Below are 17,944 nucleotides of genomic sequence, written 5' to 3'. Positions count from 1 at the left end.
TGCTCACGTTGGGATTAGACAAACCATGTCACAGCCATTTCTCAGAGGTACAGAACGGCTTATAGGTAGGCGTCACATCTCCAGGGTGAAAATTTCCGATAATTCTCCCATACAACAGAGGTGTTTCTCGACTTTCTAAGCCCCCACAACATCCCAATGTGGAAGATTGGGGCCTTGTAGGCAGTTAATGTCCTTTATCTGAACTTTATCTGCCCATTAGTGCACAGAAATCAAGTGACTATGAATCTGGACTTTGCTCTTGACCTACTTTCTGCATCTGTAAACTCTAGAGTCACTGCTGGGGTCGGGGACACAAGCCATGGACGGACAGTCCTCGGTTGGGTCGTCTTACCTGTGCTCCTAGTCGTGCTGGTTTCAGGATTCGACACTTAGCGTGCTGGCTTTGGCGGCTGTGCTTTTACCTGGCAGAGTTGTGTCTCAGAGGAGCCGCACTCCCCATCCAGGCAACAGACCCCTGTTGAAATAGAGTCTATTATCTTCAGACAGGTGGGTAGCTGTTGTCTTCATGAGAAAAAGGGGAAGAGCCACCTTGTATTTGCTCAGTAGCTTTATTTTCTAAACACTGAAAGTTCAGGGAGGGGCATGTCATCATGCTGACCATCATCTTTGTGATTTCAGAGGTGGTGGCCCAGTGGTGCACCCAGGGAGACCTCCTGGCCGTCGCTGGGATGGAACGGCAGACCCAGCTTGGTGAGCTCCCCAACGGCCCTCTTCTGAAGAGTGCCATGGTCAAGTTCTACAATGTCCGCGGGGAGCACATCTTCACTCTGGACACGCTTGTGCAAGTAAGGATGTGTGTCAGCTCTTCACTGTGTTAGTAGGCTCCCTGGGCTCTGTGAGATCCCGAGACTTGGTTGTGCTTACTATAATTATCGTCAACAAATTTTAATCTCTAGTTGACCTTAATTAAATTATAAACCAGAAAAAATCAGGGAGGAACAAGTGTTTGCCTTTAACCAGAATACTTCATTACATTCCCCAGTCAACAGAGGGGATGGTGAGTGAGCAGAGTGAACTGGTGTTTATCGTGAGTCCCAGGCGGAAGTTAGGAACTTACAGACGCGTGTGCTGCGTCTTCATTGATTCGCTCTGATTTTTTTTTAAATGCCAATAATGTACTTTTATACCTGAACTAAATTATTATTAAACATTAGGTAAGAAAGCTTAAAGAGCTTTAGGGGAGCATGCACAGGTAGCCCTTTCCTGTTTGGTTTTATTTCCCAGAGATCTTTAGACCAGTTCACTTCAGGTCTGGATCCCGGTCATGGGGGACGAGAGTCTCAGTGGGGTGTAGTGGAGACAGGTCTGGCAGGGAGTTGAGGATTGACAGGGGTGATAACACATTAGAGACTCACATCCTAACCTCATTCAGCTCAAAGAGGCAGGTATACCAGATTTGGGGAAATTTGTAATTAGATGAGAACATACATTATTTAAATATATCTTTTTTTATTTGTGGAAAAATACACGACATAAAATTTACCATTTTAAATCATTTTTAAGTGTACATTTCAGTAGCATGAACTGTATTACATTATTATTTGATCAATCTCCAGACTTTTTTCATCTTACAGAACTGAAACTGCCAGTGCATTGCCTTGAACATAGTAGGTGCTCAGTAAATATTTGCTTGGTGTGACTGATGGGCAGACAGTTGTCAACATATGCTTCTTTAATTCTCTCTGTTGATAGTTTGAACCATTAAGCTGTGTGACTTCTCAGTCAGATATCATGCTAATTTTCTGTCCCTAGCCTAACTGAAAGATGAGTAGGAGAGGACGGGATTTTCTAGCTCTTCCTGAATTCATAAGGCTTCTGCATTTATTAGAATATTTGTGAATTGGAGTGCCAAAACCCACTCCAGCTAGATTCAGCATTGTCAACTCTTCTTTCTGACTCAGGGCACCCCTCCTTGCTGGCATTCTGTTCCTTCTATGAGGAATGTCCTTCCCTGCCATCTCAGCGTGGGGAAATCTATCATCCTTAATGCCAACACAGTCACATCCTTTTGTAAATCTGCCAATGATTGTGACCCCTCTTCTCTGTGAAGCATCCCCTTGGCGTGTTTGACATTTCTCATACTTATTATACGTTTCTGTCTACTTGTCTTATCTTCTCGAAGTCAACCCCACATTTTCTTCATTTCTCTGATTGTCATTGTGCCTAGAATATGGTAGAGGCTCAGTGGCCTCAACCATTGCAGATGTTTTCATCAACTATAATGTGAAACTAACATAGGTCTTTAATTTTTCAGTTTGGACCTGAAGGATAAAAAGAGAGCTTAGCTGATCTTCTTGGGAGAAAAATGACCATATAGTATCTCAGCATTTTAATAAATTATTCTTTTTTTCATTTGAGGATCTGTTTCAACCATTGACAAAATTTCCTCAATAACATAAAGTTAAATAATGATGCTATTAAAAATCAAGTACAACATTAATTACAGGTAGCACCAACCTAACTTTTTCTGTAATGATTCTAAAATCACATGTTATCTGTGCTATGCTATTCAAATTGTCCAAAGGCAGGGACATTTTTATAGCAGGAAGGAAGTTAGGAAATTTATTGGGCTGTTTATAGAAAGAACTAAATGCAATTTAGATTGGATAATTTATTTCTAAGTTAATTAGATTGTATGCTATTGCGTACAAAGCCGTTGCTGGGCACAAACTTGCGGTGGCCTTGGCTTTAAAATTGATTCTCCTGATTTACTCATAACAACAAGGCTAGTGGCTAAAGCTCTTATAAGAAAATATACTGCAATTTATTTTCCTTTCTACCTGTTGTAAAATTCTGCATTTTACCTCATTAGCTGTTTCTGTGACCAGCTATATGTGATTGCTACTCTGACGACGGTTCTTAGAGTTAGTTCTACCCACTGACGCCATGGGCTGCAGTTATTTGGGCCTGGGGTTTTGGTTGGTTCGTTGGTTTTGTCTTAGCTTCATGAATGTTTTTTGCCTGAGAGACATATTGGAGGAGTCGACGTGTATTCTGTAAGGTTCAGTAGTCAATATAAGATATCTGGATAAAAAATTAAGAGAGACGGGAGAGGGAGAGGTGGTGTGGAAACAGAAAGTGAAATGAGAGATTGCGTCTGTGGTCATCGACTCTGTACTCCAGGAGTCCCATTAGCTGAGGTCTGTGTCACCGCCTCTTCACTGAGGACTCACTGTACATGCTCTGACGAAGCTGCTGCGGGAGTGCTTTTTCCCCCGTTTGCTCTAAATAGATGAGAAGGTACTTGCTGAGCTTGTCTGCTTCAGAATGCGAGAACGGTGTGTCCTTTTAAAACTGAGAGGTGGGCGCCTAGATGCTGCGCTGGCTTTTCCCGCCGCGCCCCAGTGGCCGAATCATCAGAGCATAACATTCGGAGCTGTCCGCGGCTCCGGCCGACACAGTTGGGTGTCCCTGAACTTGGTCTGTTTTAAAAGTGAACTGTTCTGGAAGGCTTTCCTTCTTTGTACACACTTGTACAAACAGTAGACATTCCCTTTGTACACACTCGTACCAACATTAGACATCCCCTTCAAGTATTAGACGTTTGAAGTGTATTTCCTCTAAGACAGAATCATCCCACCTTCTTAGGGGAGCTGCAGAAAGGAGGGGGAGAGCTGCAGTGCCTGGGAGGCCCAGGGGGCCCCTGACACCCAGAGGACCGGACGCCTCCGTGGGCCACATCCTCTGTCCTCAGCCCAGGGCCCTCGTCCACCAGAAACTGGGTTCAGACAGCCTCGTAGTCCTTCTTTTGGGACAGCTGGCTTTGACCCTTTTCTGTCTGTTTTTTATTTTGCTTGAGCAGCTTATCTTTAATATGGAAGGAACATCCTGTTTTTTATTCCTCTTAAATTTTTAAAGGACTCCATGCAACTCACTGCAGATGCAAATATAGCAATACGGTGAGGAAACTTTGAATGTTTTAAAATAAATAAACTCCCCCATCTCGGTCAGGCCTCTGTTGAAACTACCTCATTGGGACAGCCTTCTCTGCTCCCCTCTGTCCGAACGACGCCCTCCTTCTTTCTCAAGCCCCTTATCCTGCCCTTCTTCACCACCTGACGTAGTCAGGTAGTCCCCATCAGAGGGACCAAGATACGCATCTCTCTCCCTTTCCCACCTCAGGGTGTCAGGTCCGTGAAGACAGGGAATTAATTTCTCTCAGTATCGGTCCCCAACACTCAGGTTGTGTCTTCCCCTTCCCCGCTGTGTGCATTTCCCGGACAGTTACTTGGACGTGTGACTGGCTGAGTGTGTGGGGTGCACTGTCCAGCGGCGGGAGGTGAGGCTGGGAGGGATGTGACGTGTCTCCACGTGCCAGAGGAGCTGAAACTGGCCATTTACTGATACAATCTGTGCCCTGTAGCCGAGGAAGTCCGAGGAGCAGACTTTCCTGCTTCCTTCACGTGGCTCAGCATCAGACGGAGGGACGGGAGGTCCTTGAGGGGACAACCACTCGCCAGACCTTCATACAAACAGCATCTTTCCAGCTGATTAATACCTCTCCTTGTTCCATCGGACTCTCCAAAGCACCTGATTTCTACCACACTAACGCTCCCTGAAATGTAGCTCATTTTCTTGTCCTTTCGCCTTGGATTTAGACATGCAAAGTATGTGAACTTCCCTATACAAATTAAGATTTGAATGTTACCAACTTCACAGTTCTAGCCATCAGTTCTAAAAATAGTCATTTTGTGTGATTCGAGAGAAAGAGTAAGCCCACAGATTTACAGCTGAGTTTTTCCCCTAGCAGACAGCAGCTGTTCAAACAAAAGCATTAATCTGTGGGAGCGGCGTTAGTGTGCACCCTTATCTGTTCCAGGTTTACTGGAATTAAACATTCGGTACATTTCTCTCCTGCTGCAGCGAGGCCTGGCAGGTGGGCAGTTCTTAGGGAGGATGGCGCTCTGTGGGCGAGGGCTGTGGGTGGGCAGACCGTGGCTTCGTGCTCTGCCCGCATCACAGATCCTGGGGGACGGAGGGCAGAAATCACGGATTGGGAGGCAGCGGACTTGAGACACCCCACACCCCATATCTGCGGGCATGTGCGCTTACCTCCACTTTGAGTCTGGTTCATTCCAAAACAGGACATTTGTAGGGAGGGCTTTGTAGGCTGAAGTACCCATAAACAGCACAGGAAACTCAGCACCAAAAGGAAATGAGACTTTAAAAAAGTAAGATGACGTATAAAAACAGTATAAAAGTATTTAGAAAGGTATAAAAGGATTTCCTGTGTGGTTTCTTATTTATTTCCAGCTCTGCTGCGTTGACATGAAGGTTGTGTAAATTTCAAGTATGCGAGTATGGATTTGATGCCTTTATGTACTGCGGCAGGATTGCATCATAAGGTTCACAAACACCTCCGTCACAACACATAATTGCCGTTTCTTTTTTTGTGGGAAAAACATTTAAGATACATTCTCTTAACAACTTTCAAATACATGGTACAGCTTTTCTATAGGCTTACAGGATTTAAAGGTACCCTGAGGTCAGGGCCCCACTGCCGCCCTCCTCCACTCAGTGGGAATTAACAGTGATCAATTTCCCCACATCAGGGAGAACTCAGAACCTTCAGACAAGAGCATCAGCTCTCACTATCTGTAAATTCTTCTTTGCTTCTCTGATAGAGCCTTAAAATTTAGTATAGAAAGGTACCTGTATTTGTTTTGCTACTTTGTCATCTTTTTTTTTTTAACATTTTATTTATTTATTTGACAGACAGAGATCACAATTAGGCAGAGGCAGGCAGAGAGAGAGGGAAACAGGCTCCCCACTGAGCAGAGCCCGATGTGGGACTCCATCCCAAGACCCTGAGATCATGACCTGAGCCGAAGGTGGGGGCTCAACCCACTGAGCCACCCAGGCGCCCCTGCTACTTTATCATCTTACATGGAGTATATGCTGCAGAAATAACTTACATGAGCATGTGTTCCCCCCTTTACTGAAACAGACTGTCACTGACGCAGACAAGTAGGTGATGCTCATCCCCAACACTGGCTATCAATCCCTGGTGGTATTCTCGGTACTTGCTGGTAATCTTGCTCTGAACCCTCGCAGGTTATCATGTCCTCAGGCTGCCGCATACCTCCCACCCTCAGGAGGGTTCTGGGTTCTGGTTTTCACTCTTTCCACCCTCTCCGCCCTCACTGCGGAGAAGTCTGTTTCCTCGTGGATGCCATGCACTCAGCAGGAGCATGGTCCTCCCTCCCCTTCCAGACAGGGCTGTCCTCTTGCTCTCTGGTGCACCTAACAGTATTTCGGGGTTAATTTGTCTCTGCTTTTGTGCCCACATGACCTGCAGATTCTTTTCTGCTGTAAAGAGTCGTTCTGGTCATTGTCCATTTGCTAATGATGCAGCCTGTTTCTCCTCCTGTTTGCCTCTTCTGCAGACATGTCCAGTTTGTTTCTGAATGAAAGTGCCTTGATCGAATGGACTAAGGGGGCAATTTGGGCCTCTTACTCTGCTTGTGACTGGCCGTTCAGTTGGTTCATGGGACATTCTGCCCTCTTCAGGCGGTTGTGTGGTGTCCGGACAGGAGAGGAGGGAGCCCCTGCGGAAGGAGCACAAGCCGTGGGGTTGAAGGGAAGCCGGTGAGAACTGTGGCTTCCTAGGTGTTCGCTGTCCTTAGCCTCTCTGAGCGACAGGTTCCCGGGCTCCTGGTGAGGTCAGTGAGAATCGTGCTTCCCCCATGGCAGAACTGAGAGGGTTCGGTGGGCCGCTGTAATTGGTTGTGAAGCTGTAAGAGAATTTTCATCCACTTTGAAAGTCTGTATACGTGGCTTAAGTTCCGTTGTACAAAGATGTGAGATACATACTTACCACAATGATAACTTTATGTAAGATCCTCCCAAAACATTTTAACTGCTACTATGAAAAGCAGAAGGACAGAGGGGGCAGGAGGATAAATATGTGACCCGCACTTATGGGGGTTGATGACAGCAGAGGAGTGTTCCGTGTATTTTGTGTGTGTTACCTGCCTCGTCTCCAGTCATGAGTACGGCTTACTCTGTGGGGTCTGCCCCACTGGTGGGACCCTCTTGTAAGGAGGCCCATCTGGAGGCCCACACACTTGAGTTCCCGCTCCGTGGTCCTCCTCCGGGGGGTCGTGCCCGGGGTCCCAACCCGCACTGCCGGGGCTCACAGAGATGGAAAGACAAGATGGAGTATCTTCAGCCTGGCATTGTTTCGAAGTTGAAACCAGGATTAGCTGACCCTGGAGGCTATTTTAAGCAAGTGTCTTCATCTCTTCCTTTTATCTTGTTGTTTGTCACTAAAGTGCTATGAAAATTCTGCTCCTGTCACTCCTGTAATTGATTCGACACCCCACTTCTGATCTTTGCAGCCCATTAAGACCTCCCTAAATTAGAGCCCCATCCAGCTGGACCGGAAGGAACCAGTTCTCCTGCGGCTTCCCCGTCACAGCCCTCTGCCTCCTCCTGTCTTCCTTGGTGTGGATCTTGCTTAGCCGGCGCCCCCAAGCCTTGGTGTCTTGTCCGGGCAGCTGGTTTATGACTTGCCTATTTAGATTTGGCCTGCCTTTTCAAAGCAGTGCTGGCACAGCCCCCTTGAGCAGTCCCCACAGGAGCTTTATGTCCGCTCACCACTGTCCTCTTCCTGGAGAGCTTTCTGCTTTCTTCCTCTGTCCAGAGCTCAGGGGTGGCCAAGGAGGACCGCAGTGCAGCGTCTGTGGGCTGTAGCCTGTGATAGACCTCAGAAGTACCTTTGACATCTTCCCTCCCCTTTAATCCTCACAGCTCCCATTCTACTCCTGAGAACAGGGGAGACATCCCAGGGTTGCAGAGTAGTCCCTAGGTCACACGGCATGTGACTCCAGACCAGTGTCGATGTCACTCTAAAGTGCAACTTGTTACAACTGAAGGGACCGGCTCTCTGGTCTCACACCACCTCCCCAAGCCACAGGAACAGCCACTGGTTTCTCGGGGCTCCAGATAGCCAGAGCTCAGTAAGGGGTGTGGGTTACTGTACCCCAGGCTAAAAGCATCTTCCAGTAGAAACATCATCATACAGAGCTAAGTTAGGGTTTATGGTACCAGATCAAATGAGATAATACACATAAAATAAACTATACAAAACCGTTCCAGTGCTTTGCATTCTGGCCTGAGCATCTGTTTCCCGAAGAAAATACTGAATTTCTGTGATGTAGTATTTCATGGTGTGTTATACTTTTTAAAACCAATATTCTCGGAAACTGTTAGGTCACTTTGTTTTGCTTGACACACGCATGCATGATCTGTGCTTTACCACAAGAGTAGAGCCCAAGTGTCGCCTCCCTCACTTCCCGGCAGCGCCCCATCGTCTCCATCTGCTGGGGACACCGGGACTCGAGGCTGCTGATGGCTTCGGGGCCGGCCCTGTATGTGGTGCGCGTGGAGCACCGCGTGTCCAGCCTGCAGCTGCTGTGCCAGGAGGCCATCGCCAGCGCCCTGCGGGAAGACAAGGACGTCAGCAAGCTCACCCTGCCCCCTCGCCTCTGCTCCTACCTCTCTACCGCCTTCACCCCCACCATCAAGGTAAGACCTCTGCACCCTCTCCCTGCTGGCTCCCCCGCCCGGACGGCTGGCCCCAGGAGGGCAGGGTCCGGGAAGGCCAGCAGGCATCCCAGAGCGGGTGAGCAGAAGTCGTGTCTGCTCCTCGACGGAAGGATTCTGCCGATGACCGCCTCCGAGTGCTGTCTGTCCCTGGCCCCACTGTCGCGCCAGAGACTCGCCTTGTGTGAGGGGCCTGAGCTTCCTATTGGCAAAGGCAGTGGGAGAGGCTGATTCCTGAAGAGCGTTCTGCCGTGTGCAACCCTCACTGCCCGGCAGATGCTTCAGAAGAGTGGGAAACCTGTTCTAGAAGTTGGAGTAGCGTGCTCCACTGCTAGTTCTGGGAGCAGTCAGACTGAGCCGTCCTGGGGTGTCCCCCACCCTGCACTCGCTGTCACTCGGCCTTTATGTGGACTCTGGCTCGACACTTGTCCGGTTTTGGTGAGGCTCTTCACGTGCAGACAGGTGTCCCCCCTAACCTCGGGGCCTCCGCGCCTTACATTCTTGCCTGTGCTCTCTGTTTTGTGTTCTGTCTCTGCTTCCCAGTGTCAGGTACACTTGTTCAAGGTGACTTTTTTTCTTAAAACATCAGTTTAGAATCTTGTGATCTTTCTCAAGCTGCTTTACCGTCTCGGTTGTGTACAGGGATTCTCCGCCCTGGCAACATATTAAAACCCATGGGGAGTTTTTAGAAAATACCACAGAGACTCTGATTTCATTGTTAGAGGTGGGATCCTAGCTTAGGTATTTTTTTAAAGATCCCACGGGATTCTTCCATGCACCCCGAGTTGAGAACCTCTGTCCCACATCACGTCGTTAAGCCTCCCCGAACGAGCAGCCAGTGCTCTGTTGTAGTTCTCAGTGACATCGGTACTCTTTTCTGTCCATGTCCTGCCTCTAGCCCCCAATTCCAGATCCCAACAACATGCGAGACTTCGTCAGCTACCCCTCCGCCGGCAACGAGCGCCTGCACTGCACCATGAAGCGCACGGAGGACGACCCGGAGGTGGGCGGTCCGTGCTACACCCTCTACCTGGAGTACCTGGGCGGGCTCGTGCCCATCCTCAAGGGGCGGCGCGTCAGTAAGCTGCGGCCGGAGTTCGTCATCATGGACCCCCGGACGGATGGCAAATCAGGTGGGCTCCACGCCAGAGACACTAAGACCTCATTCTCAGGGGAGGTTGAGGAATAGGTTTCCTGACAGCCCATGCGAAGACAATGCCGCGTATGAACCGTGAGCCTGTGTTGTGGCTAGCATGGAAGGTCCTCGGGCCGCCCCGCTTCCAACGTTGTATTGAAGATAACGACTCTTAAAATGTCCTTTCTGATGGTTTTTTGTTTGTTTGTTTCTGATGGGTTTTTAACAGCAATCTGCAAGGCTTTGTGTGGCTGGGCCGTAGATAGAGCAAATGTCAGCTCTCTGTCGGGGAGGCGGGCCTGGGCTTTCTGGGAATGGTAGATTCTTCTTTTCGTTACTTATCAGGTGTCATCAAGGGCCTTAATGCACTGTTGAGACCCGCTGAAAACTGCAGTGAGGTGCATCTCTGCCCTCCCAGAGCGAGGGATAGAATTAAAATTCTCAGAGCTTCAGCCTACTCCTCAGCCTCCTGCTAGAATCTTACTTCTGTTCCTCCCTGATCCACCGTGAGTTGCTTTTTAGCTGATTACCAAGGAAAATTCCTTGCTCATCCATAAAGATTTGGCATGATGACTCAATCTGCCCTTCTAAGAACTCTCTCCCACACCGGTCTTCATTACTGGCCTGTCCTCAGGGTGCGCGCTTCTCGCTCGCCTCTGCCATCCGAGACCGGGAGCCTCCCGAGCAAAGGGACTTGGCTCTTTGTTTTTGCACCTTGGTGCTTGCCCAGTGTCCTAAGCCAGGGACTGCTGAGGCCCCCATGCCCTGCCAGCACTGCCTGCCGGCTCCATGGGCTGCTGTCCCCTGCGAAATCCTGCTCGGGCCTTGAAGCAGAGGGAGAAACGCTGCCCTCCTGGGCCAGCCGCCTGTCACTCGGGCTGCTGGGGTCCCACAGGGCCCATGGTGCTTGTTGGGCCAGGGTCTGTCGGCCCCCTGAGTCCTGAGGGCCTGGACGGGGTCACTGAGTCCTCTCTCTACCCCAGGGCCTGGCAAGCACATGACCTGGAAAGGGATTTGTTTCATGGGTGCCTGCTGCTCTCCACTTCCCTTCTCCTCCTGTCTCTCAGACTGGCCCTGCCCCTCGTGTCCCTGAAGGCGCGGTGACGTGTTAGTGTCATGGTCCAGCCTGGCGTGCTCGCTCACCCTGGTGCTTGTGTAGCTGCCCCACCTCTGTCCGGTCTCCGTTACTGGCTCGGCGTCTGGGGCTGCGGTCAGTGTCACCGTGTAAAGTTGAAAGCGGTAAAACTGTACTTTAACAAATTGGGTATTCGTCCATTTGTCTTTTGAGTCATGCAGAGAAGCAGTACCAAAAGCAGAGGAAGTGAGCGGAAGAACCGGAGGCTGACAGGGCGGTGGGTGGAACAGAGGGAGAGAGAAGCCCGAGAAGGCAGGCAGGCGACGTGAGGAGAGCAGGAGAGCAGTGGCCGCTGGCCGCGAACGGGAGGGGGAGGAGCCGGTGGTGACCAGTGATGCCCGAAGGGGTGAGGCGCGGAACGTGTGCGTCGTGGTCATCTCATGGAGGAAGGTCGTTGTGTCTGAGGCTCCCGCTTGTGTTCAAGTCTGTGAAACCTCCCTCAGGTTGCATATTTGAAGGGAACGGGCAGGACGAACTTGCTTCTGTCCCAAGTGCATAAATTCCTCCCAAGAAATAGGACAGAAGACGCAGGCGAGGGAGCTGCGGGCACTGAGGCTGTGACCTCCCAAGCCCTGCGCTGGGAGCCTGGCCCCATCCCGGACCCGCTCCTCTGTACGTTCTCGTCCAGCTCATGGTAGACACAGACGGGCTTAGGTGCTGGCAGTCCTCTGGGGAGTAAGATGCCTTATTTTCGAAATGGAAAGAGTCAAAGTTATAAAGCAGAGCAGGCCCACAGTATGTGTTCTGTGCTCCCTCTGTCCGCGGTTGCTGGGTCTCCTGTGGTTGTGGGGCGATGCCAGTGTCTCTGCTTCCGGGGGGTTCTGAGTGGGAGCAGCACTGACTTCGGGAAGCCGGGAACTTCTCGTGAGCTGATCAGCTCTGAAGCTTCTCAGGATGCGGTCCTGGGCCTCCTCTCTGCAGATCACCTGGGGAATTTATCTGAACACAGGTTGCCACGCCTGCCCAGTAGCCTCCTTCCCCGGGTCTGGGGTGAGGCTGCCGCGTCCACACCCGCCACTGCCGGGCAGACAGTCAGGCTCCAAAGCTTGGGACCCGCTGTTGGATGTGCTCTCCCGGCAGCTGAACACACACACTCCTCCGAATGACCGGTGTGTATTTTTATAGTTGAGAACATACACGAGAGCGTGTTTTGTTAAGTAAAAACCCACCAATTTTTAAGAGGAGTCTTTGTCAGAGCTTATTACTGTGGGTGGAACTGTGTCCCCCAGACACTGACGCATCGAAGCTCTCCCCTCCCGTGTTACCGCATTTGGAGATCAGGCTTTTAGGGAGTGATTCAGGTGAAATGAGGCTGTCAAGGTAGAGTCCTGACTTGACAGTAGGATTGGTGGCCTTGCCAGAAAAGCGGGAGGGCTCTGTCTCTGCCCACCCGCTAAGGCGAGGGCCCGGGAGCACCCAGCGAGAGGGGCCGACTGCAGGCCAGGAGGAGAGTCATCGCCAGAACTTGATCCCGGACTCCAGCCTCCAGAGCTGAGAGGGAAGTTTCTGTTGCTCAGAAGCCACCCAGTCTATGGCATTTTGTTAGAGCCGCCCAGCTGGATTAAGACATGAGTCAAAGACTAAAGCAAATGGTATGACCTAGAGCAGTTGTGAACTCCTGGGTTAGCAGACCGGCCGGGAGCTGAGCAGACAGCACGGTACTGAGTTTGGGCTCACAAGCCCGCAGAAGCTTTCTGTGCGTTCACATGGCTGGCGTGATTCATGGCCAAGCGTCGTTGCCCCGCGTGACTCCTCAGTTACCTGATGTAAAGCGCCGCTCAGGGCACGTGAATTAAACCTTCTTACTTGATCGAACGCAGGTTCGAATGCCTCCTGATAAGGAAGTTGTTTAAGAAGAGGATGATGTGGGCCTCAGCTGGCCTGCTTCCCAGGAGCTTCTCGGCCTCCAGGGCCCTCAGACAGGTCCCTGTTCACAGATGTCCCCTCCATATGTTCAGAAACACTAGAGTTTACCTTAGCAAATTCCTCCTTTCAAATATAAACATCTCTTTTGAATGATAAAGTCACTTAAATTCCATAAATGGTTTCATTGCAGTTGAACAGTTCAGCTTTTTTATAACTTGGCAAGGTTCTTGGAGCCTTGAAGGAATGAGGCTTTTGTCAGCAAAACAAAGTGATTCGCGGGCACCTGGGTGGCTCAGTGGGTTAAGCCTCTGCCTTCGGCTCAGGTCATGATCTCAGGGTCCTGTGATCGAGTCCCACATGGGGCTCTTTGCTCAGCAGGGAGTCTGCTTCCTCTTCTCTCTCTCTGCCTGCTTCTCTGCCTACTTGTGATCTCTGCTTGTCAGATAAATAAATAAAATCTTAAAAAAAAAAAAAAAGTGATTTGGAAGATGGGCTTCCTACCATGAGGGCAGAGCAGGGTTGGGAAGTGAAGGGATGAGAGGGGTGGGAGAAGGGATTTCGAGGAGGGGGTCAGACACAACCTTCCTCTACAGTACAGTTTCGTGATGGCCCAGCCTCCGTGCACACTGTCCTCTGCCGCAGGCCCTCAAACCTCCTGCCTGGTGACCAGCAGTGACACTCCAGCAGCTTCTGTTCTGGCACCCCTGCAGAGCCCAGGATGGCCAGGATGGCGATGATGCAGTTGCCCAGGGCTGTATTCCAGCCATCGCTCAAAGCGTAAACGTCTGGGAGTCCCTGCCATGGCCCCAACCTTGTCAGGTCACTAGTCCACAGCAGGCCTGGAACCCGCAGGGGCCTTCGTAGGCCCCTGCTCAAAAGCAGGATCTTGGGGGCGTCTGTGAGTAAGCAAGCCCCTTGCTTGGCCTGGCTCCTCCAGTTGCCTGCAAGCCCGTATGAACCCAGACGGATGCTTGTTGTACTGGGAGGTTCCCGCTTTGGGCACAGTAAACGCGGCCAGATGATTGTGTACTTTCAGGAGACGCTGAAATTCAGGCCCATTTTGATAACAGTAGAAGTTACTACCTCCTTTTGCTTAGGAAATGTTACAGCATAAAAACGGAAAAGGGAACTTTCTCTTTCAACTCTGAACTTAGATTGCTGGCCCAAAGAGTCGGTATGTCCCGTAGTTTCTCGTGCTAACCATCCTCACTAGGGCCTACCTGATCGCACTTTCCGGCATCTGTGGGTTGTGTCTCACCAGATGAAATCTACGGAAATGGGCTGATCTCCACCATGCTGGACAGCTGCAACTGCTCGGACTCCAGCGATGTGGAACTGAGTGACGACTGGGCTGCCAAGAAATCCCCCAAAATCTCCCGAGCTAGCAAGTCACCCAAACTCCCAAGGTAAGCTCGCTCCCCAGGGCTGGTCTCCCTTGTTAGGGCCTCTGGGGATGTCTGTGTCCTGTCTGCAACAGCGTCCCATTGAAGCCGACAGTGGAAGGGCCCCTGCAAGAGGGCATCCCTGCCTTTCATCGGGAGGGTCTGCCAGCAATAATTATAGGTTTCCTTTCTTTTCTCCTTTGGGTAGAAAAAGCCATCCATGGGAAGTTTGTAAGCCTCTGAACTCCTCAGGGTTAGTACTGATGGTGGGGGCACAGGGCGGCCAGAGCTCCCTGCTCACTTGTTTGTTCTTCCAGGTCGAGAAAAGTAAGAAGAAGGTTTTACAGGAAGTATAATGTACTGTGTTGAACGGAATGCCCAGTTTAATATCTTATAATGCTGTTATTGGAAATAAATCATAAACTAAAAAAATTTCACATGCCAAAGGTTTGTCCTAAAGAGTGGCCAAAAGCTTAGATTAGGTAGAAGGGCCTGTTGTGTCTTAGGTAAGAGCCCCGTCCGCTCCTGTATGAGCTCAGGGTGTCACCTTGAATGAACCCCTGACCGGATGCCAGTGTCCTTACCTGTGGAAGGGAAAGGGTGGGCCAGATCCTCACTAAGCTCTCTTTAACTCTGAAATTCTGTGATGCTGTGCAAAATTAAGATCTAATTTATGTGCAGATACATACCTGCCCAGATCTCAAAGACCTGATTTCCTGTGCAGGTGATAAAGCAGAATATTTATCACCCAGTTGAAGGTAACATTTCCATCATCCTGTAAAGTTCTTCATGTCCCTTCTCATTCGATACCCACTCCCCAGGGTAATCACTCTTCTAAGTTCTGTCACTACAGATGAGTTTGACTTGTTCTTGAATTTCATATAAATGGCATCAACAATATATACTCCTTTTTTATTTGACATTTTTTGCTCAACATAATGACTGAGACTCGTTCGTGTGGTATGTGTCAGTGGTTTTTTTTGCTCTGTGGTTTCCATTGTAGTGGACATTCTACACTTTGTTTATTCCTTTCACCGGAAGGTTGATCTTAGGTAGTTTCCAATTTGGGGCTGTTAAAAATCAGCCCATCATAGGCATCCTTACACAAGACCTCTTGGGGGCACATGCACTCATTTATCTCGGGTATACACTTAGCGGGGGACTTGCCGGGTTCTGGCACACACGTAACTTTCTTAGAAACTGCCAGCCAGTATCCCAGGGTGCCCCGCTGTTCTGAGTTCCTGACAGCGGCCTGTGAGGCTTGTGTCCCCACCCATGTTTGCACTGTCACTGTGAGCAGACAGTTTTATCCCTTCTGCTGGGCAGGTGGGGGCGTCGGCAGTCTCTGGTGATCGCCGCTAGCCAGTTTTTCATATGCTTAGTGGCCATTTGGATCTCTGTTGGGTCTTTTGCCCACTTTTTACTGAGTTGTTTTTCTCACATCAAGTTGTCAGTCTTCATGTATTCTAGTTTTGAGTCTTTGGGCAGAGATACGCAGTATCACATACGTGGTCTAACGCAATATGAATTTCTTCTCTTATGATTAGTGCGTTTCGTGTCCTATTTAGAAAATCTTTGTCTACTCTTCGGTCATAAAGACATTTTTCTGTTCTTGTCCAGAAACTTTGTAGTTTTAGCTTTCATACTTCAGTCTCAGATTACTTTTTGTGTATGGCGTGAGTTTTTCCATGTATATACCAATTGCTCAGATAATTTGATTTTTTTTCATCTTTATTCTAAGCATATTGAAATTACAAATAAAATTATGAACTTTCCTACACTTTTGTAGTGTTTCAGCTTTTCCCATTAATTAAGGGAGAACATTTAACTTATAAGCAACCAAACTCCTTGTAAATGTCCTTTCAAAGTTCCTGGATGTGGCGGTCTCTGGCGCTGGTCCTCGTTCCTTCTGTCTTTCCCTGTGTTGAATCATCCTGCATGCCGCAGCCGGACTAACCGTCCTCACACAGAGTTTTCACAAGCTCAGTCCCCGTGTCCCCCCAAACTTTGGGAGCCCCCGCTATCATAGCAAGCTCTCAAGCAACACTCATGAGGCTCAGTGCTTTTCTCTCGTTGACTGCCGTTGACCTTAACATACTCATTTTTATAGCACTCTCTGTGGGTAGACTGGCATTAATACGCGTGTCCCTGGGTGACAAACAGAACTGAAGACCAGAGAGAGAATGTAGGATCAAAAGGCAGCAGGGAAAAGTAGACCCACAGATTTGATTTAAAATATGACAGCTGGTGAAAGGCTAGATCAGTCTGTCGAAATCCTAACATTGTGGTAGGAATTATAAAATCGTTGTGGCCCAAGGTGAAAAATGGCTCTTCCCACTTGGTAGTTTCCCACATGCAGAAGGCGTGTGGACGTTTCTAAACTTAATTATTAGTCAGTAGAAAGTTAACTACATTTAATTCTCTGAGGTTCCTTACAAATGAATCACTTGGTCTAATCCACCGTAAATTTTTTTAAGATTTATTTATTGGAGAGAGGAAAATAATGACAGAGAGCACAAGCAGAGAGAAGGAGAAGCAGGCTCTCCACTGAGCAGGGAGCCCTATGCGGGGCTTGATCTCAGGACCCTGAGATCATGACTTGAGCCAAAGGCAGCTGCTTAACCCACTGAGCCACCCAGGCACTCCCTAATCTCACCATATTTTCAAATATATGTTACATGATATGCAATTCTGTTCTTTCTTCACATTCACGAAGCAAAAGCAGGTGGGAGAGGCTTGGATAAAGGGACCTGGCCCCTGGAACATGGCACCCGTGGTGGCCACCAGAGCACGGAGTAGAGGGCCATGGCAGTGGGCGCCTCCCCCACCTGTGGGACCTGACCCTCCTGGCCTTGTCTCCACAGGATCAACATTGAGGCCCGGAAGTCTCCCAAGCTGTCCCGGGCTGCTCAGGAGATGTCCAGGTCTCCCCGGTTGCCGATGCGCAAGCCCTCCATTGGCTCACCCAGCCTGACACGAAGAGAGTTTCCCTTTGAAGACATCACGCAGGTAGCACCTGGGCTCCAGGGCGGTTCCGTGTGTCTGATGCTCTCCTACTCTTCTTGCCGTCCTCAGTGTGTGCCTGATGGGGGCGGAGCCCTCGGCACAGACACTCGTCACACCTGCACTCGCCACCCCAGCCTCCGTGCCTGTCACTGCCGTTCCAGACACGGGGCGTAGAGAACCAGAGCCCTGTTTGCCTTCCTTACCTCCCCTGCCCTCAGGCAGGCCCCAGGACCTTCACGTCCCCCAGGACCTCCTTCCCACCTCAGACACCCCTCTGTTGCCACGTGAGTCTTTTCACAGATAGCTCTGGTTGAGACCTAGCCACACTCCTCACTCCTCCCCTCTGCTCCCTCTGGCCACGTCTGACCCTTCGGTGACTTTTGGTGTCCACAGGAGCCAGTCCCTGCTGGCGGCCCCCCATCTGGTGCTGTCTGTCCCTCCGTCCTGGTTCTCCTCGATGCCCTCCAGGTGCCACAGCCTCACTGTTGACTGGCTGCCTTCTGCGTTTGTGCCTTCGATGTGCCTGGGTCACCAGGGTGCCCTGGTTTCCCCTTCCGTCTTCCCTTCTTGCTTCTGCTGGCATCACGCAGAACCGTCACGAAGGCGTCCGTCCCTGGCTCAGCCGCAGCAATCCCCAAGCACCTTGTTGTACCTCCCTTATACCATTTCTCAGTGCCTGCCTTATCTGCAAATAATTCTAAGCCTACATCCTGCACTGGGTTATCAGCCCTTTGAGGAGCTACAGTTTATTCATCTCTGTTATCACTCTTCGCACATATATACACACGTGGCTGAAGCATACTGATCATTTTTAAAAACTTCCTTAATTGAATGAGGAAACAGATAATTGGC

At 49.9% G+C, this 17,944-nt stretch overlaps 1 protein-coding gene across 3 annotated transcripts in view; it reads left to right on the top strand.

Moving 5' to 3' along the window:
• The window catches only part of TULP4 (TUB like protein 4), a 230,501-nt gene that overhangs the window by 197,240 nt on the left and 15,317 nt on the right, over positions 1-17,944 (top strand). For all 3 annotated transcript variants that reach the window (XM_044243057.1, XM_044243067.1, XM_044243074.1), the window contains 5 exons: positions 640-806; positions 8,326-8,550; positions 9,467-9,701; positions 13,966-14,110; positions 16,951-17,095. In XM_044243057.1, the coding sequence (XP_044098992.1) occupies positions 640-806; positions 8,326-8,550; positions 9,467-9,701; positions 13,966-14,110; positions 16,951-17,095 (917 nt within the window). The remainder of the gene's footprint in view (positions 1-639; positions 807-8,325; positions 8,551-9,466; positions 9,702-13,965; positions 14,111-16,950; positions 17,096-17,944) is intronic.

Source organism: Neovison vison, chromosome 1 (assembly GCF_020171115.1).
Source record: "Neovison vison isolate M4711 chromosome 1, ASM_NN_V1, whole genome shotgun sequence".
In the NCBI taxonomy this organism is placed as follows: Eukaryota; Metazoa; Chordata; class Mammalia; order Carnivora; family Mustelidae; genus Neogale; species Neogale vison.
The sequence above is the reverse complement of the archived record's forward strand: the minus strand, read 5'-3'. Positions and strand labels throughout refer to the sequence as shown.